This window comes from Rhododendron vialii, chromosome 1a, assembly GCF_030253575.1.
Source record: "Rhododendron vialii isolate Sample 1 chromosome 1a, ASM3025357v1".
NCBI classification, from domain to species: domain Eukaryota; kingdom Viridiplantae; phylum Streptophyta; class Magnoliopsida; order Ericales; family Ericaceae; genus Rhododendron; species Rhododendron vialii.
In genome coordinates this window covers 1,476,336-1,502,158 of record NC_080557.1, presented here as the reverse complement: position 1 = coordinate 1,502,158, position 25,823 = coordinate 1,476,336, and the positions used below count along the sequence as shown (strand labels likewise).

General features: G+C 36.2%; 2 protein-coding genes across 2 annotated transcripts; both read left to right on the top strand.

The window, feature by feature from the left end:
• The first annotated feature begins 1,795 nt into the window (after window positions 1-1,795).
• LOC131323404 (very-long-chain aldehyde decarbonylase CER3) lies at window positions 1,796-11,862 on the top strand. Its single transcript, XM_058355179.1, has 11 exons — window positions 1,796-1,986; window positions 2,268-2,488; window positions 3,211-3,446; window positions 5,684-5,903; window positions 6,420-6,547; window positions 7,102-7,358; window positions 7,537-7,644; window positions 9,913-10,119; window positions 10,624-10,734; window positions 11,190-11,363; window positions 11,656-11,862. Exons 1-11 carry the CDS (start codon window positions 1,936-1,938, stop codon window positions 11,839-11,841), a joined length of 1,899 nt encoding a protein of 632 aa, XP_058211162.1. The 5' UTR covers window positions 1,796-1,935; the 3' UTR covers window positions 11,842-11,862.
• Window positions 11,863-21,594: 9,732 nt separating this feature from the next.
• On the top strand, window positions 21,595-25,544 carry LOC131323063 (uncharacterized). Its single transcript, XM_058354686.1, has 4 exons — window positions 21,595-21,980; window positions 22,238-22,390; window positions 23,741-23,959; window positions 25,310-25,544. Exons 1-4 carry the CDS (start codon window positions 21,797-21,799, stop codon window positions 25,354-25,356), a joined length of 603 nt encoding a protein of 200 aa, XP_058210669.1. The 5' UTR covers window positions 21,595-21,796; the 3' UTR covers window positions 25,357-25,544.
• The last annotated feature ends 279 nt before the right edge of the window (window positions 25,545-25,823 follow it).

Below are 25,823 nucleotides of genomic sequence, written 5' to 3'. Positions count from 1 at the left end.
GAGAAGAGAAATAATCAGCACAGGAGAGGAGAGATAACCCTCCTAGCGCTCCCAACATGGAAGTTGACAAAAAGGCCAGTTGCTAGGGGTCTTCCAATAAAATGCAGCTTGACAACACAGACTCAATAATCCCACGAAAATAAAAAAAGACTCCAAACACACGAGAGGGACAGAACACCACCCTACACTACACCCAGCAAGAACAAAAGAGAGACCAGTCATAACACCCCCAACCCCCACCATCCAAACCAGATCTCTCACACAAAGCCTTAATCTTATTAGAGTCTTCACCAATGCACCTACTGACTTCAACTGATATAATACACTCCACACATTGACAATATATGACATACTCAAGCCCTACCAAAATCTAGTCAACATAACAAAATCCCTATGAATTGTGACTTCTCTTGGTTTGAAAATTTCTAGATTCCATATCGTTAATACTCCCCCAGACAGACCAACAACCCCAGACTTAGCATATACAAATTCCGAAGAACCCCATATTCTTTGAACAATAGGCCTTTCAAAACTCTCACTTTTGCTTCTTGCAAAAATATAACACCAGAGTTTATTTCTTTGATAATTTTAGAGACAAACCTCTTTTTAAGTGGAAATACCTATATCCCTTATACTCCATGAAATGATCTTCATTGAAGCCTCTGACTTGTTTCACACTACTTGGGTTGTTGGATCGATGTTGTGTGAGAAAATGTGATGAAAAAAGTCATGTAAGTAGGCTTTGTCTTGAACTTTATTTTTGGTGAAAAAAAATAAATAAAGACTTCCTCCAACTCTCTCATGGTATCCTAATAAAAAAATATTGTAAAAATCATGTTACTGTGTAAAAAAAATTCTACTGTTCAAAAGTAAGGGCGGCACCAAATAACCCCTTACAACACATAAGCGTGTAAAACGTGCAGTAAGCATTAGTTTTGTACACAAGTTGGTTTGATACACAATAAACCAAACCAAACAACTTTAAGTTTGAATCAATTAGGATCGATTACATAAATTTGTCATCTCGAATTCATGTCAAATGATCTAATGTGATTTTTTACATGCTCATGTCAGCTACTTAACACAGAATCCGCGTCCTTTTTGTTGGATTTAGGACCGCTTGCGTGAAATATACTCCTATGACTCAAGCCTCGTTTCCACTAACAAAAATCACTAAAAACTTAACGCATTTTACCATTTCGTTTTCACTAACAAAAAACTTTCAGCATTTTACCATCTCGTTTCTACTAACAAAAAGTTGTCAACAAACACTGTTTTTCTAGAGTAACTCCACTCGCAAACCATCAACAACTTATTTATTACCGAAACAACTTGACATTTCTTAACAACTTATTCACTACTAGAAACACCTAACAACTTTTCGATCACAAATAAAAATTTACAAATTTTTTATTACCAAAAATACCCCTCAATGCATGACTCACGCAACACGAAGTTTTCCGAGACACCCTGCATTATACTTCCTCCGTCCTAGCTTGTTTGTTCAATTTCGACATACGTGCCTTTTAAAAAATAATATATCTCACAATGTATAATGTTTTACAGAATTTCAAGAACATCATATTTTAGACCTAATTGAGATCTATTAAATAAGATCCATATTGCATAAAAAATATTATAAATTAAAACATATAAATAATTTTATAAAAGGTCTCAAATAGTGAAAAACAAATGAACCGGAACGGATGGAATAGTAAGTAAAAAAGAAGCGAAGACAGGAGAGGGCGGCTTGTTTTCCAGCTATATAAAGTACTCCAGGTGACTTGAGCAGATACTTCAAGGGACTCTCTCTCTCTCTCTCTCTCTCTCTCTCTCTCTCCGACCGACACTTGATCTATCTGAATAACAACATATTGTATTCTATTCCGAACTTGAATCTTTTGGCTAAACCAGGAGAGATTGTGTGAGTAAAATATGGTTGCACCTTTATCAGCATGGCCTTGGGAGAACTTGGGCCCCTTCAAGGTAAGCAAAAATCTATGACCTAACTACTCTCTCATTTGATAATCATAAGTTCGAAATAAAAAATACCCTATTCTGTCATGCCTTTCTTGTAGTAATTAGCGTACTGAAATTTTTAAACATCCGACTGTTATATCGACGAATAAATAACTAACCGAATCACTCGGACGAACGGTTCAGATCACCAATTGATTATTCAAGTTTCATTTTTTTTATGTTGTTTTTCAGCGACATGGGTTTCTGATATTTAATTTTTTTTAATTTTTTTTTTTGGGGTACTGCAGTATTTGCTCTATGGGCCTTTTCTAGCAAAAGTGTTGTATTCAAGAATTCAGGATGAGAACATAGAGGAGAGCTGGTGCCTTCATATTCTGATTATCTGTGCACTTAGGGCTTCCATTTATCAATACTGGACTTCTTGGAGCAACATGCTCTTCCTCACCCGAAATCGCCGGATTTTGCCGCAGGGAGTGGATTTCAAGCAGATTGACAAAGAATGGGACTGGTATTTGCTTGTTTCTGTCCTTGATTTCCATCTTTTTTCCCAATGGCAAAAATGGGTTTTTGTTTTATTTATACTGATATTGCTTTCAGATTTGGGTTTCTTGTTTTCCAATTGACGGGGATATTTTCTTCATCCTCCGCTTTCTTGTTAACTTTTTGTTGTTTTTAATTAGGGCAGTGATTTTCGCGCTTTCTAAATTGTTAACCGCAATTCCAAAAAAGGGGGTCGAATAATGGAATTGATTTCGAGAGTTCGAAAATCATTTTCTTTTAATTAATAAGTAAATTTAACAGGAATTAAGATTTTTTAATTTATTAAATTTTGCACTCTATTTTTTGAATAGCTCTTCAATTTTGAACCGATAGTTTCTTTACGAAATGGGTTTTATTAACCTAGGTGTTAGGCTTGTCCAGCCCTAAAACGGTAGTACTAAAACTGAAGTTTAATAATTTGTTTCTCTTACTCGTAGGTTTTAGGTTCCAGCTGGTCGCCTAATCAGGGCTATCATTTCTTGTTCTAACTTTAAATAGTGCCTTTGATGGCGGGCAATTGGTTTTGTCCGCATGAATTAGTCGAGATACGTCCGTTAAGTTAGATCGGACACTTCGAATCATTAAGAAGCTTTTCCTTTTCCCCTCGTAAACGGGTTTTATTTTTATTTTATTTTTTCTGAAATTTACTTTAATATTTATTGGTTCTTCCATTTTATTCAACAATTACAGGGACAACTTCTTGATTCTCCAAGCCCTACTGGCATCCATGGCCTTGTACATTTTCCCATCACTTTCCAGTCTTCCTGTGTGGAATTCAAGTGGATTTGTCGCAGTAATATTACTTCACGTGGGTGTCTCAGAGCCCTTTTACTACTGGATTCATAAATGTTTCCATGGAAATAACTATCTTCTCACCCATTACCATTCACTCCACCATTCCTCAACAGTCCCCCAGGCTTTTACTGGTAAAACTCTGAAATCTTTCTGTACAGTGTATTTTATTACAGGCTTAGAGCATCTTCAATGGGAGATGTTAAATTCTACGTGGATAAATTAACGGTAAAATTTGACATCAAAGTTCAATCCAATCCAACAGCCTTTTTTGATGCCAATTTATACATGGATTTGAAGCAAGCCTTCTTATGCCATCTTTGACAACCTCCCTCCTCCATGCCAAATTTCAAAAAATGACCATTTGTATTTTGACATAAGGGTTGGAGAGGGATAATTTGATGTCAAATAAATAGAATTTGACATAAAGGTTGGAGAGGAGGTTTTGATGTCAAATTGGAGATGCTGAAATGCCACATCAGCCTTCAAAAAAAAATTGATATTTCGAATTTGATGTCAATGGTTGGAGATGCTCTTAGGTTGAGTTCCAAAAAGTGAGTTTTGTCATCCTTAATTTTTTTTTTCTTTTTGCGTTTGTAAATTTTGCGTCAAAATTTTATAAATTATTCATTTGTATCGATGAGAGGAATCGGAAAACTAAAAAAATTTAACTTTTACCCAAATATTTTCGGAAATGTCCACTATTAAGCTTAAAATTGGATATTTTTAAAAATATTTTGGTAAAAGTAAATTTTCTACTTTTCCGATTCCTCGTGTTGAGACGAATCAATAATCTACGAAAGTTTGGTGCAAAACTAACAAACACAAATTTTTTTTTAAGTAAGGACAAAATTATCAAATCATGTTCACTTTTAGTTTTCCTGACCCATTCCATAAAATGGGATTCGGTTTTCTGGAAAAGGAAGGTTGGCCTAAATGAGAGAAACTTGTTCCCTGAGCGGCGCAATCACAGCCGTCCATTCGTGCAGTTAATAGTTCAGATTCGTTTTCAATTTTGATCGGTCATAATTAATTATTACCGGTCACAATTAATTTTCAATCCGGACCGTCCAAAAACACTTGGACGCGCGTGATTACGTTCCATAAGGCTTTCTTTACGGAAAGCTCCATAAAGAAGTTTTTTTGGGCCTACATATAGATAAGATACTACTTTCTCTGTCCCAGTTTGTTTTTTCAATTTCGACATACGTGTTTTTAAAAAAATTATCTATATCTATATCTCGCAATGTATAATGTTTTATATAATTTCAAAAACATCATATTTTAGATCTAATTAAAATCTATCAAACAAGATCTATATTGCATATAAAAATATTATAAATTAAAACATATTGACAATTTTGTAAGAGGTCCAAATAGTGAAAATGGGCAAACAAATCGGGACGGAAGGAGTAGTAGATTAACCAGCGGTATTATTGTCTTTATTTACTAATAATATTTTGTTTAGTTGTTCGAATGTTTTTTTGAAATTAATCATTCTTGAGCACGAGAGGAACTAAACAGTATACAATTATACTTAAATAAAAATTTTAAAAAGTCCACATAGTGGAAATGGGTACGCAGACAAATTAACTTTTGTGCTATTTTAGCCCCACACACACACAAAAAAAAGAAAAAAGAAAAAAAAAGCACACCTATTGTTGATATGCCAAACACAGCCTTATTATTAACTGAATCGGTGCACAGAAACCAAGGCTATTTATCAACCACCAAGGCATTATTGATTTATCAATTGTTGTGTTTATATATATCAAGGCATTGGTCCCAGATATAAATGCCGAGGTGGCAATGGCTTTATGAGATAGTACAAATACTGGTAGAAATTAATAAATAAAAAAGGGTAGGTGAAAGTGAAAATTTAGGGGGAGTAAGGAAGAAATTATTTATTTCGAGACAATGGCTTATTTTCTTTTTCAGTTTTGGTCAAAATATTTTACTTATGGAATTTCTATCGGTGAGAGAACGTAACAAATTAAAAATCAAATTTGAAAGAAGTTTAGAAATGAGTTATTTAAGAAAGGGGAAAAAAAATTATGATTACAAGGGTATCTTTTAGCTTTTGTTCATTTTTTTATACTCGTCGAAGGCAAATGGGAACAAAAGCAAAAACATTTGGCCGAAAACAAAAAACAATGCAAGACTTAAAAAATTATGCCAAACTTTAATGGGTTACTGAGAGTTATATCCGGTCGTTACCTTCGGAGTCCCGAAATTAGTCGAGGTGCGCGTAAACTGACTCGGACATCCAGTTTTTTTATAATAAGGAAAAAACCCTTAATGGGTCGATCGACGTATGAAATACTAATCACTAGTCAATTTTTGTTGTTGTTTATGAACAATTGATTTGCAGCTGGCAATGCAACATTTTTGGAGCATCTAATTCTGAGTGCACTGATTGGGTTACCACTGATGGGGACTTATCTGCTTGGATGTGGATCAATAACCACTGTCTATGGCTATCTGTTGATCTTTGATTTTCTTAGGTGTTTGGGACACTGCAATGTGGAAATTGTTCCCCATCAGTGGTTCGAAACGCTTCCTCTGCTCAAGTATCTGCTATATACCCCAACGTAAGTAATCTCTCGTCTCGGGAAAAAAGTTTATCACGTTTAATTGAAATCCTGCAAGTGGGCGTTGGCTAACCCGGCCGGACCCTGAGTTATAAAAAAAAAAATGAAGTTTATCCCACAGGCATATAACAAGTAGGCACCCACCTACTTTTTATTATTAAAGCATGCATAGGACATATACAATCAATATTTGTTGAACATTTAATATTCCGAATAGTTCTACTGTTGCGTATGAGGACCCAAATATGGGTTTTGTTTCGGGTCAGAAAGCTTATCCGAGTCATTCATTTTGGGGATCGTTGGATACTTGAGTTTGTATTGAGTACAAAAATACAACGATTGGGTTCCCGATAAAAACATGAATGACACATGTTCAGTGTGTTTGCAAACTTATGTCCCGTTTGATATGACTGAAATACTTGTAATTAATTCTTCTACCAATTATAACTGGGTGTTGGTTTTTTATTGCATTCTCAACTAATACATTAGGGCTTGTTTGGTGGGATGTTTTGACAGGTACCACAGCCTCCATCACACAGAGATGGGGACCAATTTTTGCCTTTTTATGCCCCTGTTTGATGCCTTGGGCAATACCATGAACGCCAAGTCATGGGAGCTACATAAGAAAATAAGTTCCAATTCAGGTATTTATCCCTAGTTGTACTAAAGTTTGTAATTTTTGAATTAAACACATATGTGACATATCAAATAAGTACATCATATACCCAAAAAAAAAAAAATGGAGCCGACAGGCCCAGTTAGCCCAAACCTAGGTCCGGGTATCAATTATCTACTTAGTTTGAGAATGTGATTTCAATTTTATATGGTATAAAAAAATGGAGCGGACGTGGCCCCAGCCAACCCAAACATAGGTCCACGTATCAATTATCTACTTAGTTTGAAAATGTGATTTCAGTTTGATATGTTATGAAAAATACCATTTCTATTCCACCTTGCTCCAAACCTAAGAATTATGAGGATACATGATCATATATTTCTATTTCCCTCAAGAGTATCTCATTTCGTGGCACAAAATTGTATAGATTGATCAGGGTTCTAAATTGCGGTATTGGAAAACGTAACAGTATCAGTGATATAGTCTGACATTAGGCCGTATCGAAAGTGAATAACAGTATCGGAGGTTCGATAACGGGCCTTTTTTAGAAACCCTGAAATTGAGTGCTGTGAATGCATGCAGGAACGAATAACAGGGTCCCAGACTTTGTGTTCTTGGCCCACGTGGTGGACGTAATGTCGGCCCTGCACAGCCCGTTCGTCCTCCGATCATTCGGGTCGACGCCGTTCGCAACCAGGCTGTTCTTGCTCCCGATGTGGCCCTTTGCTTTCGGAGTGATGCTAGTCATGTGGGCAAGGTCTAAGACCTTCTTGTTCTCTTTCTATAACCTCAGAGGCCGCTTGCACCAGACTTGGGTCGTCCCTCGCTTTGGTTTTCAGGTATCTTTTTCCTTTCCCTTCTTTTGTTTCTTTTTTTTTTTTCCGGGTTTAGATTTTCTCCAGTCCAAGTAATTTGGATTGTCTCATTCCGATCCGGTCCAAATTAAGGACTGAATCCGACTTGAATAATGATCTCTGTGATTTAATTTCTTTTTTTTTTTTTTTTTGTGATTTGCAGTATTTCTTGCCATTTGCCACACAGGGCATCAACAAGCACATTGAGGAGGCTATTCTTAGAGCTGATAGATTGGGCGTCAAAGTCCTCAGCCTTGCTGCTTTAAACAAGGTCTCTCTCTCTCTCCATGGCCCACACTTAGCACACTACATATTCATTGGGAATAGCCATCACAACTACTCCACCTGTCTTGGTCTTGAGATTGTGCGGAAGCTATTTGGACACCGCATGACAAGACCACTGAATACTTACTTATGCCATTAGGCTAAGGGCCTACCGGCGACAAAACATTTACCCTATTTGATGGTTATATATAATTTACTACAGGATGTGCCGTATAAAGTGGGTAAACATACAACAAAACATTTTACGTGTCCTACTGGAACAAAATTCAAAAATTTTAATTTGCGATTTCTATGCGTACCAAATAAGAATGATGGTTGTTGTGTTTGGTTACCATTTTAATTTAGTTTTAGTTTAATTTTTTAATTATTATTTTATTTCTTTCTCCAATTATTACCTTATTTTTTCAATTATTACTTTCTCATTTCTCTCTATCTTTCTCCAATCATTGCTTATCTCTTCAATCATTATCCTATTTTTCTCTTCACCCGCTATCAAAACTAAACTAAACTAAAATGCCAACCAAACAAAGCCAGGTGTTGTTTGATAAATGTTACAAGGGCGGTGAGGCAGTGGTTCCAAGAATCCCAAGTGAACAATTTCTTTTTTTTTTTTCCTTCCTAAATTTTACTCTTTCTGTTCATTTTTAAGTATCCAAATTCGTAACTCCAACTTATTAAAAAACATAATCATTACAATCATTCACATCAACTTTTACCTCAATTTTTCCTATTTGCCCTCTATAGAGATATCATCATTATACTTTTGCTCACTAACTTTTCAAAATGGAATGCACTTTGAGGGACAAAATAGAAAATGCACAAAATTTTACCCATTAATTTTACAAAAATGGACACTTATTAAGGGACGGCCAAAAATAGAATACTGGATTCTAAAAAAGGGACGAAAAGAGTATGAAATAAGGTTGATGTTGAAAGTACACATTTCGGGATTTCGGTTTGGTGCTGTGCAGTGCAGCCGTGAGGTACACAACACTATCCTACGCACCTCTAAGCCGTCAGATCATGCATCCGATGGCTTGGATCTCATCTTGTCAACCAACGATTGAGAGTCGTTCATTGCTGAGATGAGTTTTGAGCTGTCAGATGCATGATCCAACAGCTCGGAGGTGGGCAACACGATGCTGCTACCCACACTATTGCACAGAACCATCCCTCAATTCCACATTTCGACAATGTGGCGGGTGTAGGGCATTAATTTTGGGCCTAGAGTATGGCTCGTCAGTGGTACGTTCTGTGTGGTACGTTAAACTCAATAAAAGACCTTTATTATTGTTGTAGACCGGTCACTAGACGTACACACCATTACATAGGGACTGATCAGTTAGGTTGGCCCCTTCAATTCTCAACTGTCATAAAAAGGATAACATTTGAACTCGTGACATTGGTTTTTTGCATGGATTAAACATGGCGAGAGACTATTTTTATCTTTGGAATTATTGATCAGGTATCTATGTTTTTTTGAGACTAAATGATAAAGAAAAAAAACGGAATGTCCATTTCATGTGCTATGTCAGTATTGCTTAGCACAGAAAATGGTAGGTTATAGACCAGAGCAGAGAGACCCTGCTACATTGCGATAACTCTCTTCAACCGGATCAACAAGGGCGAGATGTTTGGTTTAGTGGTCTTGTTTTTGTCATTTCTTCTTGATATGGAAGAATTGAAAAGAAATATTTGCGAAGCCTGTGTTCTTGGATTTGATAATTGACACCAGCGTGCTTTCATTTCATGTATTGATGTACTTAACTTTGCTCCGGTTTTATTTAGGCCTCTTGCTAATAGACAGTAGAATTGGTCTTCCAAATAAGTCTATTCTTTGGACTGAATACCAAATTATCAAAAAATTCAAAAGAAAAAGATGATGGTTTCGGAAGAAAAACCGTGAAAAACACTCACCTTTCTATTTTCACCAGAAAATATACAAATTTTGGAAATTCAAAAACACCATTTTGGTGTCTCAGGAAAAAAAGGGTTTAGATTCTTAAAATTTTGTGGCCAAATAGGTATTCTGCGTTTCCTTGAAAAAAAAAAAAAAAAGATTAAAAAACAACTGGAATTGATACTAATTTACACCAACGGCGACCACCCTTATCAATCATCACACAAATTTACACACTTTCTACCCATATTAGTTGCAATTCTTGATTAATAACCAAGCATTTTAATTACTATTTTTATCTCAATAATCAGCTAGTACATTTTTTGATTTTGAATGATTTGTGTAATATTGTAGAATGAAGCACTCAATGGAGGTGGAACTCTCTTTGTGAACAAGCATCCAAACCTGAAAGTTCGAGTCGTCCATGGGAACACATTGACTGCGGCAGTTATCCTTAACGAAATCCCTGAGGAAGTCAAGGAGGTTTTCTTATCAGGAGCAACCTCAAAGCTTGGAAGAGCTATTGCCCTTTACCTCTGCAGGAAAAGAGTTCGAGTCCTCGTAAGTTTTATTATGTATAACAATTCTAAGTACCCTCAACAAATACCTTGAATTGCTCCGAAATGAGAAATCAAGGGTTCAGGTCCAGATTCACTGTGAATCTGAACCATTGATTTCTCTTTCCTGGGTATTTTTGGGGTAATATGTCAGGGTATGTAGCATCGCTCTATTATGTAACTCCCTCGATCATCTGCATATCTGTTTTAAATTTTTTTGACTCGACCAAATAGAGAAATGCTAGAACAGTACTACTTTAAAAATATAACGCCAGACACAACTGCATCCAGAGCCGTTCGATGCACATGAGCCCTCATATATTTGACGGCTCCAAACACAGTTATGTAAGTGGGAGTCCTAGTACGTGTTATGTTTCTAGATTATCCATTTATATAATCAGCTCGTACCGATACTTCTAGCCATGTAAGTGTCTCATACGCATTTTTTTTTCCCCTCCACTTAAATATGGAAATTGTTGTGGTTCTAATGGGTGGAGGAACATTGCAGATGTTAACTCTTTCAACTGAGAGGTTTCAAAAGGTACAGAAAGAAGCCCCAACAGAGTTTCAAAAGTACCTTGTCCAAGTGACCAAGTATCAAGCAGCCCAAAACTGCAAGGTATATATATAGCTAGCTATTATTCACAAGATCCCTATGCAATATGATTGCACATGATAATATATACTATTTCTATACAAAAATTCATTTTCAAAATGATATGATGATAAAATTTTACCGTTTTAAACTAAAATTGAGGTGTGTTTTGATTTATTTTTGGGTCCAAGTTTATGCTTAAGAATTTTGTTTTATGATATATATCATGCACCGTGGTTCAAAATGTAGTCGAGGCTGGGTAATTGCAAGGTTTTTTGCGCAATTGGTATGTCTATTGTTAATAAGGTTTTTTCCTTATCCAACCCGATGAACTGGTTGATTCCATCGTTCATTAATATTAGCAAATGCTCAATTAAAACCGGGTCAAAGCTCCATATGAATTGAACGAACACTTGAACCAAATTTGTTCACAATTTGAATACGTTTTCGTTTTATTGTCTTGGAAAAATGTTATGTAGGCATGGATAGTTGGCAAGTGGATAACACCAAGAGAGCAAAGCTGGGCTCCATCTGGGACCCATTTTCACCAGTTTGTGGTCCCACCAATATTGGCCTTCAGAAGAGACTGCACATATGGTGATCTTGCAGCCATGAGGTTACCCGATGATGTGGAAGGGCTTGGATCTTGTGAGGTATATATTTTTAGCCCATTTTACTTCTTTAATACTACTTCCGTCCCAATTTGTTTGTTCATTGTCAATGCTCGTATCAGTTTTAATGCAACTTGTCTGGTTGACGGATTTGTTGACGGATTTAATACCGTATTTTCAAATTTTTGATAAAAAGAATCCATTTTCTGAATAACGAAACAGTTCTTTTCAAATTCTCGAAAATCATTCGGTCCGAAAAGTAAATGCCATATGAAAATAATGATCAGTGTTATTGTTTGTTTTCTTAATTTTTCTACTGCATTTGTTGGAACAGTACACAATGGAGAGAGGGGTAGTCCATGCATGCCATGCAGGTGGTGTGGTTCATCGGCTAGAGGGTTGGACTCACCATGAAGTTGGTGCGATCGACGTCGACCGGATCGATTTAGTGTGGAAAGCTGCCCTAAAGCATGGTCTAAAGCCAGTGAAATTAAGCACCAAAAAAGAAAAGGAAAAGTAGAAGAAGAAGAAGAAGAAGAAGCCCTAAAGCATGGTCTAAAGCCAGTGAAATTAAGCACCAAAAAAAGGAAGAGTAGAAGAAGAAGATGAAATTAAGCACCAAAAAAAGGAAGAGCAGAAGAAGAAGAAGAAGAAGTAGAAGAAGAAGAAATCTGCGCAACCTTCTCTTTTGTTTTCTTCTTCTTTTTTTTTGCTTTTTTTTTTTTGTGCTTAGCAAAATGATTTTATTAATCTTTGAAGAAGAACACAATTGTTTTGCTATTTTTTGTTTTTACAATTTCTACAAAAAATTGTTTTTGTTATTGATGACCGAATTAATTTGCTTCAGTTACAGCTCACATGAATTAGTGAGTTTCATATATTGGCATGGAAAGAAATAAAAGAAGATACCGAGCATATATCACGCTTTTAACTTTTTATGATAGAGTTGAGTGGGGTTTTGTGGAAGCCATTATGCATAAGATGGGGTTCTCTGAGGTCTGGATTGGTTGGATTATGGTGTATATCGTCAGTGAGCTACTCTCTTTTGCTTAATGGGCAGGCTTTCGGTTTTGTACAACTGCAAAGGGGACTTCGTCAAAGGGATCATTTATCTCCGTATTTGTTCCTGTTATGTGCTGAAGGATTGTTAGAGATGCTTCGGAAGGCGGAACTCAGGAAAATGATTCATGGGGTCATAATTTGTCGAGGGAGTCCTTCGATCAACCACCTTCTTTTTGTGGATGATATGATTGTGTTTTGTAAAGCGAACCGAAGGGAAGTGCAGACCATTGATTCCATTTTGACAGATTATAAGAAAGCGTCAAGGCAGCTTATTAACTTTAAAAAATCCTCGCTCTTTTTTAGCAAGAATACCAAACAAGAGGTGAGGGTGGAGCGCAGTAATGTCATATCGATCTATTCCAGCTCGGGCAGACCTTGGCAAGTATTTAGATCCTTCCGGCTGAAATTGGTAAGTCAAAGATTGAGCTTTTCAGCTATATCATGGATAGACTATTACAGAAATTGGCGGGTTGGAAGGAGAGGTTGATTACGCTAGCTAGGAAGGAGGTATTATTGATGTCAGTAGCGCTTGTTCTTCGTATTTATGCTATGTCTTGTTTCAAGTTGCCGGAAGGGTTGTGTCATCAAATTGAAGCAGCTATGGCTAGATTTTGGTGGGGTTAGACTGGAAATGAACGAAAAATTCATTGGATGAAGTTGAGTCGATTGTGCAAAGAGAAATTGAAAGGTGGACTTGGGTTTCGAAGTCTTACTGCATACAATTTGGCTCCCCTTGGGAAGCAAGGGTGGTGGATCATGAGGGCTCCTCATTGTCTCATGACTAGGGTACTTAAAAGTAAATATTTTAAGAATTGCAGTTTCTTGGAAGCTGGTTTGGGGACTAATCCATCATATGTCTGGAGGAGTATTTGGGAAGGGAGGAAAGTTCTAGCAGCGGGGATGCGTTGGGTGATTGGGAATGGAATATCAGTTCTGGTGGATGGTGATCCTTAGATTCCTGAAGGAGGAGATTTCAAGGCTAGGAGGGTGATAGTTGATGATAGTATAGAGACAGTGGATCAACTAATTGATCCGGTGTCAAGAACTTGGAAGGTGAGTGAAGTTCAGAGGTTGTTTGATAGTGAGCATGCGCAATGCATATTGAGCATTCCAGTGTCATGCACAAATGCTCTTAGACTCTTTGGTATGGCATTTCTCCTCTTCGGGAACATATAATGTCCGCTCGGGTTACACGACGGCATTGGAGCTTAGTGACCAAGGCTCGACAGCAAGTGGAGATGGCGAAAATTCTACTTCTGTTGCCCTTATAGAGAATCGATGGCGACATCTGTGGAAGCTCAAAATTCCGATGAAGATTTTGCACTTCATTTGGAAGTGTCTTCATGTGATTTTATAGACTAAAGTAAATCTTTTTTGGAAAAAAGGTTGTTGAGGAGTCAAGCTGCCCAGCTTGTGGGGTGGAAGTGGAAACAATTCTGCACATGCCCTTTAGCGTAACAGGTTTTGTTCCCTTTCAATACGGGCTTGGTTGGTGATAGTTACAATTCATTTGTTGATTTGTGGGATGCTTTTGAGGCTCGTTGGCAAAATGTTTCAAATAAGGACCGGTGTTGTTCTCTTATAGCAGTTGGGATGTGGTATATTTGGAAAAATCAAAATGGTGCTGTATTTGAACACAAAAATTTTGCTGCCTTAAGTTGTTAGTTCTAGGGCAGTAGGTTGCTTGGATGAATACTTAGCAGCAAACCGACCAGTGGGAGAAACTCGGGGTACTAGGGAGGAGGATTCTAGTGTTGCTTGGCAACGGCCGAGTATTGGTTTTGTTAAAATTAATGTGGATGGAGGATGGGCAAAGTTTTCTGGGAAAGGTGCATATGGTGTGGTTATCAGAGATGCGAATGGAATGTTCATGGCTGCTGCATCTAGATGCTTGTCTTGGTGTAGAAGCCAAGAAATCGATCGCAGAGGCCATGGCGGTTTTTTGTGGAGTCCAAATGGGGCTTCAACTAGGACTAAATGCCATCATGGTGGAAAGTGATTCTAAGGCAGTCATTCACATGATAAATGGGCTTACAGTAGTCAACCAAAGCGTGAATTCTATCATCCATGATGTTAAGGTTTAGAGCAATGATTTTCAAAGTTGTATGTTTTTGTTTGCTCGCTGATCTTCTAATTCGGTTGCGCATACTTTGGCTAGTAAAGGTTTAGGTGGATTGGATTGTAGTCTTTGGACTGAATCCCCTTATGTTTGGCTTCTTGATCCCTTGTCTAGGAATGGAGATTTCACATGATGTATTTGGTTTGCGATTTATAATACCATCTATTATTGTTTTGAAAAGAAAAAAAAAACTGCAAGGGGGGAAAAGAAGAAGAAGAAGAAAAAAAAAACTTAATCCTATAATGAACAAAAGCTAGTTGATATAAAATGCAGAAATTACCACAAATATAGTTGATATTGTTACCTCGACAGGTCGAAAAACAAGCTATTTTGAAAAAATTCTTGAATCACACTAACTTTAAACCAAATCAAAACAAATTTTCTATACCGTTAAAGAGTGTACTCAAAGTACTAAATGAAGTTTTAAATTGATGTAGCTGCCCATTAATTCCTTTAATTTGGAATATTGACACAAGTACACCAAAATGGGCCCTAAGGGTAGTGCAGTTGGTTGATTGGCCAGGACGGAGGGGCTTACCACCCGAGGTCCCAGGTTCGACTCCCATGCAATGCGAAAAGCTTTTGGGGCCACCCCATGCTTAAAAACCCTTTGGGTTAGCAAAGGCTGGTTGAGAGCTGGAGAGATTAGTTTTGTGGTATGCGCAAGCTAGCCCGAGGACCACTCTTCATTAAAAAAAAAATTACACTAAAATGGATTTATACGGTTTTCTTTCCATTGGTGAATGAATGGTCCTATGACCTATACAACAAAAGTTCAACTACTGATTCAATTTTAGTACCGGGTTGAGGCCATATATATGTTTAGGGAAAGTCTTCAGTACACATTTTTTTAAGGTGTGTACCATATGTACCTATTGTGTGGTTCATATTGTGCCACTTTATAAAAAAATACTTGTAAGACCGGTCATTCATAACATTTTATTTCATATCGTAACTATACTAAAAATTCGTAACTTTTCATCAATATAATTCGTAATTTTTTAGCAATAGATTCATAACATTTTGGCAATCATAATATTTTTGTGTGTTTCAATAAGAGTGCATATGATACACACCCAAATAAAAGATGTGTATTGTAGCACTTTTCGTATGTTTTAATGCTTAATTAATTAATTGGTGTCAAATGTGGACGGCCTTCAATGGAAAGTTTGAGAGTTTAATTGCATGATAGAGATATTCATGTTTAGCCGAAGTAGTAGCCTTGCTTGAAATAATGATTTGGACCATTCTTGGCTTTTCTTATTTCAGTCTTTCAAATGTGCTTTCACGCATTAAAATCTCGAAACCAAATCTATGAACGAGATCAGTGGTGATTCCAACACTGCTACTATTTCTTTCGGCTTTTCCTTCATTTTTTTTATGGTATTATTTTTCTTTATCTTTTCTTCGGATCTCTTTGGGTCCTTTGTTATATCTATTGAGCCCGTTCCAGAATATTTTCTTAAAAAATAAGTACTACTTATTTTACATTTTCAAACTAAAAAATAATGTAAATGAAAAATAATTTTTTGATTTTTTTTGCACCGTATTAAAGATCTCAATGAGATCTTTCAAACAAGATATATATTAAATATTTTTATATTTCAATAAGCTCATCATTTTTGAGCTTGAAATTGTCTTCTTAAAAAATAAGTACTTATTTCACGTTCTGGAATGGGGCCGGCCTATGGGTTGTGTATCTTATGTCCGCCCATCTGGTTTTATCAATATGAGCCAATGGAGGAACTAGCAATATTTTCGTTTAGTTTTTCATCGTAATATTTAGGATTGATCATTTGTCTCAACGAGACAGACTAGATAAGTAAAATATGAATCGATGTTGAAAAAATTCAAGTAAGACGATACTAAAGCTCCAAAAGACAACTGTTTAATATTTTTTTGGTCTTTAGTGAACTTTTTTTTTCTTTCGAGATCATAATTTAAATACTTTTTAGACTTCTTCAAAACGGATGATTAATAAAAAAAATCACATAAATCTAACAAAATTCAGAAAAGACGAACAAAACACACAAAACGAAAAAATTAATTAATTGAGAGAACCAAGCTTTAGGGCTAGTTCTCCTAAACTTTAAAAGAAGAAGAAGAAGAAGAAGTTGTTTTCTCCTTATCTGATTTTTTTTTTTTTGCATTTGTTAGTTTTGTACCAAATTTTTGAAGATTATTGATTCGTTTTGACAAGAGGAATCGAAAAAGTAAATCAAGCATGCTTGTTGAAGTGATTATTTCTCAAAATATTTGGGTGAAAGTAAAAAAAATTACTTTTCTGATTTCTCTCGTCGAGACGAATTGATAATCCATAAAAATTTAACGCAAAATTAACAAATGCGAAATTCTTTTCAAATAAGGACAAAATCAACTTAGCATGCTTTTTGAAGTGATTGAGTTCATCTGCCAAATCTCTTTACATCTAAAACTGCAACCCTTAAATGGTACTCGTACAGTTTTAGACCGAAACAGCCGTATAATTGCATGCATGCACCTTTACATGACAAAATCAGATCATTAATGACATCTTTCAATTTAGTGGTTGAGAAGTACTAGAGATTTATGGCTAAATGGTACTCCTTCCATCCAGATTTAATAGTCTCTCATTTAATTCTAACCGGATAAAAAATAAATTATATCATTAAATTGGTAATGAATTTTATATCCAATATGAATCTTGTTTGATAGATCTCAATTAATTCTATAAGACAATATCTTTAAAATTACACAAAACATTATAAATTATAAGATATAATTGATTGAAAAATAATACGAACTCCAAAAAATGACTATTAAATCCGGAGGGAAGGAGTATAATTCATGAAGAAGTTCATCTATTGGAAGTTCACAGGTTAAAGTCAGATGTCATTACTCCCTCCGTTACTCGTGTCGTTCTTTAAACGCTTTTATGTTTCAATTTATAATATTTTTTTATTATTTTGAAAACTTTGTATTGTAAACCTAATCGAGAACTATCAATCAAGATTCATATTGCATATTTTTTAGATTCAAATTAGAAGATATAAGCAATTGAAAATTAACAAAAACTTCAAGAAGGACAAAAAAAAATGAGACGGAAGGAGTATTTAGTATTAATGAAATGCTTTCGGTGGTTGAGGAGTATGCAAGTCCCAATTGCTCAAAGGAAAATGGTAATCTCAACTCTCAGACGGAGGATAATATGTGAAAAGTGCAGCGATATTGTAGAAAAGTGTATTGATATTTGTAACAAATGTATTGAAATTTGTGAAATGTATATTGAAATCCGAATTTTTTTTGACATTATTTGCATATCGTCCTAAGCCTACTAGGCGAATGTCGGCAAAACCAGTTGCTCAAATACATCTACGTACTACGAATTGCTTTTTTTCCAGAAAATTTGAGAAGCTGTTTGGGAGCTAAATTGTGGCTCCTCATTTGTATATTTTTTTTGGGAACCGAATTCTAATAATGCATTATGTCATAATACATTCACAAAATTACACTTTAAGGCACAATTTGAGAATTTGCTCCGGTGGAACTTTTTCATTCTCATTTTGGATAATCTTCTTAAATTCATACAGTAATTTATTTTGAGCATTATCTTCAAAATACCCATTTTTAATCTAGTTTGAGTATTGTCCTCCCAAACACTACTTTCTTGCAAATTCTATTCTGCGCATATCTCCCAAATATAATGGGGTGTATAGTCAAAATGTAATGTACCTTGCATTTTTTTTTTTATAATAGGATGTCTAGTCAGCTTGCGCGTATCTCGACTAATTCTGCGGCTTTGAAATTAACGACAGGAAAAACTTTCCAGAGGCTCTAAGATTTAGAATGTTTGACATTTGTGGAATTTTTAAACCTTTGACCTCGTAGAAGACAAACACTTGTTGCTTTCTCATTATTACTTTAGCCGAACCCGTTGGGATTTGCATCTTCATATTAAACATCGTAGGCATTAAATGGCTGGTTAAGATTTGGATTTGTATGGCATTGTTTTTGTTTTTTCACGAAACGAAACATAAAGTTCACAAGTTTTGTCAGTTTGATAGACTTCTAAATTTCCAATTTGAACAGTCACGAGTGTTTTTTTTTTGCCAAAATGTTAGGAGTTTTCATTGATAGAAGAAACAATAGATTAAGAAGAGCAAGATTCCCACGACACAACGAGCGAATCAAGCCACAAGGAGAGGCCAAGCACTCCACTCCCACACACAAACCTTCTGGGCACAGCATTTGTCGCAGAAAAAACGCACAACCAAACCAAAGGAAACCCCTGAAGGAGAGGAAATAGCCCCATCAGGGGTAGAAATCCAAAAAAATAAATGCAGCAGAGAAAAACAAATCAAAACCTAGAGAAACAGATCTACACTCCTAAATCCGGTCACCGAGATCGCAAATCACCGCAGCAACCACACCTCACCATCCAACATCACCAACAGTTATCTCCGTCCCACAACAACCATCTTGTCAGGGCTCGAACAAGCGACACCCAAATGACAAGGCCGGATTGGCCTAATAACGCCAATAAAACTCGCACGGTGAGGAAGATTGGAAAAGAGAGCACATAGGCGGACTGCACGCGGATGATTGGCGCCATTGACGGGGAGCACCAAACTCAGGGAGGGATAGATGTAGAGAGAGAGAAGGAGGAGGAAACAGAACCCCAGCCGTAATCATGTCACCGGAAAAACCGCCGCTCCGGTTCCGGGGGTTATTCGCCGAAGGATCTCACCAAGCGACCCAACAACCCGTCATAGCAGGGAGTAGACGGCCAGTGATGGAGGGGTGGGGGGGTGGGGTGAGGCGGCAGCCCCAGCCCCCCTACCAAGAAACCCTAACAGTGCTTTTTTGTTATTTTTTGCAAGTGCTCATTATTCTTTTTTGGGTTCAATGAGTTGATCAATTTACTATCTATGATACTTTTTTGTATAATCGGATGTCTGGACTAATTTATGCATATGTCGGCTCCTCTTTATATGCTTTTAAGACTCTCAACATAAGGCACTGAAAAGCCAATAGGTGGTGTTGTTCAACATGTTAATTAAGGCTGGATTTTGCCTATTTTCTAAATGAACTAAACAAGTTAAAACCCACAAAAATATGAATTTTCGAGACATGCCATTCTTCTTGCATACATCAATTAAAAGTGCATGGCGGAAACAACTTGTCTAAATTCCTAAAGCTACAGACAAACATTTTAGAGGGAAAATCTAAACTAAAATAAAGCCAGTTTTCCCAATGAGTTATGAGGCGCTTTGTAATTTGAAAACAACTTCCCATTTTGACTTCCTATTTTTATGGATCCAACTTCTCTCCATTCCCTCTAATGTCTTTCATGGGCCATGGACCACGTCATGGCCCCTATCAAAGGGATTTTCGATGATTCAAATAATCTATATATTGACTCAATGTCTAACAATTTATTCAAAAAAATTAACTTAATCGGACGTTACTATGCCATCTTATTTTTCTTTGCTGATAGAAAAAAAAATGCCATCGTATTCAAAAAATTAAATTTAAAAGACCAAATAGTCTTCACCATCTATTTTTTACGAATAGAAATGTTATTCAAGCTAGCCCTTATCGATGTACAAACACTTTAAATCTATGGCAGAATGATTTTTACATACAGAAATCTTCAAAATGAACATCTTAAATTTTCAAATTAAAACTTGTACTGGGCCCATAAACGAAATCTTTTGGATAGTCTAGTCTACCCTTATAAAGCCTAAACAAGGCCTTGAAGTTCTGCCCAACTCAATTTAATGGAAATCCAGATTAGTTGGCCCATTTTGGGTAACAAACCTGGGCTGATAGAACTGGTCTTAATAAAACTGGGGAAAAGGACGGCTAAGGACGTATTTTGATAATTAATACCCGTCAAGGATTTTTTCATCATTAACAAATGTTCTTCGCATGTTCTTGGCGGATATTAATTATCAAAATACGTCCTGGGCCATCATTTTCCAATAAAACTGCGTCTCCGTCATTTTCCCATAAAACTGCGTCTCCAAACATTTGGGCTGTTCTGGCTCATTTTATTATTTTAATCATCATTTAGCCCATTTACTTTGTCCCCGGAATCTTAATGACGAGCAATACTACTGATATCGCATTTTATACTCTATAGTGACAAGTATAGTGGGTCCCATCCAAACTTTTGTGGAGACCGCCACACTTGTCACTATGGAGTATAAAATGTGGTGTTACTAGAATTTCCATTCTCGACTGTTTCTTTATGGGTTCAGTACACATTCTACGACCCCATTCTGCTAAGAGCTTTTTCTTTTAGAACATTTTGTCTTTATTCAGAATAAATTCGTAATTGATCGTTTTACGCTAAACTTTTGTGGATTATTTATTCGTCTCGGACTTTTTTCTAAATATTTTGGGAAATAACCACTTTCAAGTAAAAAAAAATTGACTTTTCGACTTTTTTTTACTTAAAAGTGATTATTTTTTAAAATATTTGGGTAAAAGTAAAAATGTCGTCTACTTAGACTTCTATCTCTTAGTGCATCATATCATGGAACGGGGTTGTCATGGAGACGAATTAAAGAGTCAAGAAAATTTAACGTTAAACTAAGATAAAAATTAAAAAAAATTCTAAAAGTCCTTTTAGTGCTTAGTGGAATGGGATCTACAACCTGGGAAGAACTCGACTGTGGGTATCGATTAGAAATACTTGGTATATAACATATTTACACATATTCAACTACACTTTTTTTACATACATATGAATTCCTCACACATATGACAAAGTGCTCCTAAATATCCAAAAAAAAAACTTATCCCAAAATTATTCCGAATTCAAAAATCAATAGTCTAGATCCACTTTCATGCTCATTCATCTTCGAGCAAAGATGCTGCATGTACAACGATCGTACAAAACATCAAATACAACCAATCTCCATCCGTTCATTGTTGTAATAAACGATCAAGATTCGTTTAAATTTTTGCTTGGAAGAGTTTTTTTAAAAACTAGAACGTTCAAACACATCTGAACCGTTAAAATTGATTACACAACACACATAATGATTGTGTGAGTATCATTTCGGATCTTCAAATTCGGAGTAAGTTTTCACCGCTGAACACGCCTCACAAGTCACAAGACACACAACCGCTTGTCACCTGTTTCCACAAGCTTCGAAAATCCCAACCACGGAAAACTCTGCACGTTGTGTTCTTCTCCATCTTCCACCTGTGAACACTTGACACTATCCGTATTCGGGAAAAAAAAACACAAACTTTACCAATTTCAATCAAAGGATCAATATTGTGGGTTTCAATCAAAGGATCAATGGACAAGAGAGGGGCCTTGTCTCTAGGAGTTCACCGGAGAAAAATCAAGAAAAACAGCAGGAAGAAGAAACTGTTCAAGAAAATATTTGATTATCTCAAATCAGATTCTTTCTTATTTGCCCCCTTGGTTTCTTCTCAACCCTCTGTCTCACCAAAAATGACACTTCCTACCGCTACTGCGGGTAACGATTTGTTTGTATTGTTGGTTTTTTCATGCATATTTACAAGTTTCTCTATTGGGGTTTTTTTTTTTTTTCCTCAAAAGATTAATTCAACGCCGTATAACTTCCCAACCGTCTCTGCCGGTGACCGTATTTTGGATACCATGTGATGTGTTATCGTTCATTTACATGTCTCTGTATTTGGTTAGTTTTGTTTCCTTGACACACCTTGTTAATGGGATTGAAAATTGATTCAATTGAATGTTTTCTGTTGTTAGGAGTTGAGATAATGAAACCCCATGAGGATGAAAACAAGAAATTGGTTGACAAGGTTGGGGATTACCTGAAATCTGATTCTTACCTGTATGCCCCCTTGATTGGTCCTCAACCATCACAGGGTTTTGATCCTAACATTGCCGGTCCTCATTCAGGTATTCTTTTATTTTTTGCTTTTTCCGCCGCTCTAATTGTTATTCTAATTCAATATTTGCATATAAGTGTTTTGGTTTGTAATGAACAGAAGTTTTTTTCTTGCCATACAACACTTACATGGTCCGTTGCGTATCATTGTTCATTGGGCATCATTAGGATATCAGTCTTCTTCATATAGTGATTTAGAAGTGTCAAATGGTTTACTCTATGATGCACGGACATAGATACCGACACCATATGGATACCGATACGGGGACACGAGAATTTTAAAACAATAGGGATATAGACACGGCGGGGACACGCCACGTATATTTATTTATATAAATTAATAATTATAGTTTGACACCCAGAAATTTTTTTAAAAATTACAATTTGGCCCCAAATTTTTTTAAAAAAATTACAATTTGACCCCCAATTTTTTTTAAAATTACAATTTGGCCCTTGTTGTGTCCCCTCATATCCCCTGCCGTGTCCCCCTAAAAAATTTATATTAAATTATGGGGCACACCACGTGGCGTGTCCCGTACATGTCCTCGAGGTGTCCCCGAGTCCGACACTGCGATACTTCGACCTCTAGAGGTGTCGGTGCTTCACAGCTTATAGTGAACTTGGTCCTTATCCTTTTAGTTATCCTCATGATTTTGTGTCGCGTTATAGTCTAATTCAATATTGGAGAATGAATGCACTCCAACCCATACCCATTTTGAGACTCTAAATTGGAGACTTGAAATTGGGGAGACCTATGTGATATTTGGAGAGACAATTCTGCAAAACAGATACTTAAAAAAGTCTTTCAACTATCCTTTATGCTACTAGGTTTGCTTTAATAGAATAGTAATAAATTTTATTAAATAAATTAACTGTTTATCAGAGTTATAAAATGGAAAACATCCTGAAAACTGCCAATGAGACCAATATTGACCATGTTTAATTACTCCTATGTAAAATTTAAGGGAATTGGAGGACTTTTGGAGGGAAGTTTTAGAGATGAAAATGGAGAGTTTGGATTGGAGTTTAGCATGTAGAGTAAAATCCTCCAATCTCACTTTTTTAATATAGTAGATTATCTTGATTCTCCAAAATGGAGAATGAGTGGGAGTTGGGTTGGAGATTCTCTTAGTTCTCTTTGCTGTGATGACATGGATATGGCGATGAGTTGAGTTTCACATATTTGGTGGTGTCTCTCTCTCCGAGAGAGAGAGAGAGAGAGAGAGAGAGAGAGAAGCTTTGTTCCAAACACTGGTACTTTTGGGACAGGGCTTTTTTGTTAGTTGAGTTATTAGCATTGGAACATGTTGGAAAGTGTGGTTATGAATTATTTGAGCCCTTATGTATGTTCTCTATTTCAGGATCAGTTCGGCTTCTGAAAAGGGTGACTGCGGAAGTTTCAACAAGGATAATAACTAAGAAAACCAACCTGCCTACAGAAGACACATTAAACGTAATAGGAGGAGATGAACCCTCTGAGAACACTCGTCTTAAAAACCGCCTTGCAGTTCAAAGAACTGTAGCTCATCGGGAAACACTGAAGCACGCGGTTCACCAACACTGTCGCTCATCTATACCAGGTCAGTTGTCCTGCATAATTGGTTTGGTTCCCTCATTAACTAATCTGCAATTGGCCACTTGCGGCATGATTATCATTTGTTGATAGTTTTTTTTTTTTTTTTTGAAAGGATATTTGTTGATAGTTTGAACATATGATTTCGTTCTGATTGAACTTTAATATAGGGCAAAGTCCACTTTCACCATTGTGGTTATTGCCATGTGCGGATACTCCCTCATGCTTCAAAACTGACCACATAACTTACCTGTAGTTTTGAAAATGTGCGGATAGACTCCATGCCGTTATGTTTTCCATCCATATTAACGGATGTGTATCTCATACGCCTCTAGAATGTAATCTGAGTCGTTCATAATGTATTAAATAAATAATAGATTTTCTCTGTAAAAAAATCATCTCGATCAGGTATCAATAACCAAGTGATCTAATTTTTAGTAAATTCAAATTCAAAATTTTAATTTCATAACAAAATCGATTCGACCATGAGCTTTTCATTTTTTGATTGACTTGAATTTTGGCATAGATGTAGTACTTGTCAAAATTTACAATATCAACGGTTTGGATTCAATTTTTGGTATATGGGATGATGTGGTTAGATTTTAAAAAGAAGAAGAATCAAGAGACATGATGACGATATATTGATCTTTTAATGTTGTGTCCGTTAATATAGATGGAAAACATGACGGCAGGGGGTCTATCCGTACATTTTCAAAACCACAGGTAGGTTATATGGTCAGTTTTGAACCATGAGGGGGGTATCCGCACATGGCGATAACTACAAGGGGTGAAAGTGGAATTTGCCCATAAATAGAATACATGCTTTCATTTCAGCTTTGTTTGTTCACAATACATTTCGGGCGCCGCTATTCTCAGCCCTTTATTTTCTTCCATAGCCCATTACATGTCGGTAAATAGTTGTTGAAAATCATAAATAACATTTCGATAAATTGCTGTTGAAAACAAAATTATATTTCGGTAACTACATGTCGAATATGTTCAACTTTCGGTAAACAATTGCCGAACATACATTTTTGGTAAATAGCTGTTGAAAAAAATATTATATTTCGGTAATTGGATACTGAAAATATATCTCAATTTCGGTAACTAACTGTCGAGTATAATTGAAAATTTTTAACGGGCTATGGGAGAAAATAGAGGGCTGCGAATAGCGGCGCCCTACATTTCCGTTAACTCACCCTAAGATGTTTAGACCGAGAGAATAACAGAATGCATGACGCCTGGTATTTAGTTTTCTGTGGCTTTAGTTTCTTGACATGAATTTCGAGCAAATTTTTTTACCATTTGTTAAGTTGCTCAGAGATTTGGGACTCATAGGTTTTCTTCCTATCAACAGGGAGTGGGATTCTTGGGACAGAGCCAAGGAAGCTTGTCGTGGAGTGAATCGCTGCTGCTTTTATAGTCACAGGTGCGTCGAGGAAAATCGAGGGTGAGACGTCTGAGGTAGTATAGTCTCTCATATCCCATGTTTGTTTGTGCAAGGGATTAGATTGGATTGTGGTCAATCCTGTGTGTCCAATATTTGTTTTGAATACCGCTTGATAAGTATTAATGGCTCTATTGTCTATCAATCTAGTGCAATTTATGCTAAGGGTTCTTTTTTTAATTAACCAATAATTACAAAAAAAAAAAAAAAAGAATGCTAAAGGGATGTGTGTGTGTGTGTGTGTGTATATATATAGATTTGATCATGAGATAGCAAGCTCTACTTTGTTTTTTTTGGTTCCCCCGCTGAAATCTAGAGCAAACTTCCATGATTTGTTACTCCACCATTTTGTGTTCATTGGTTGTGATCTAACTACGGACTATTTTATTTACCAACCCAGAAAAAATGAAGAAAAGAATTGCTA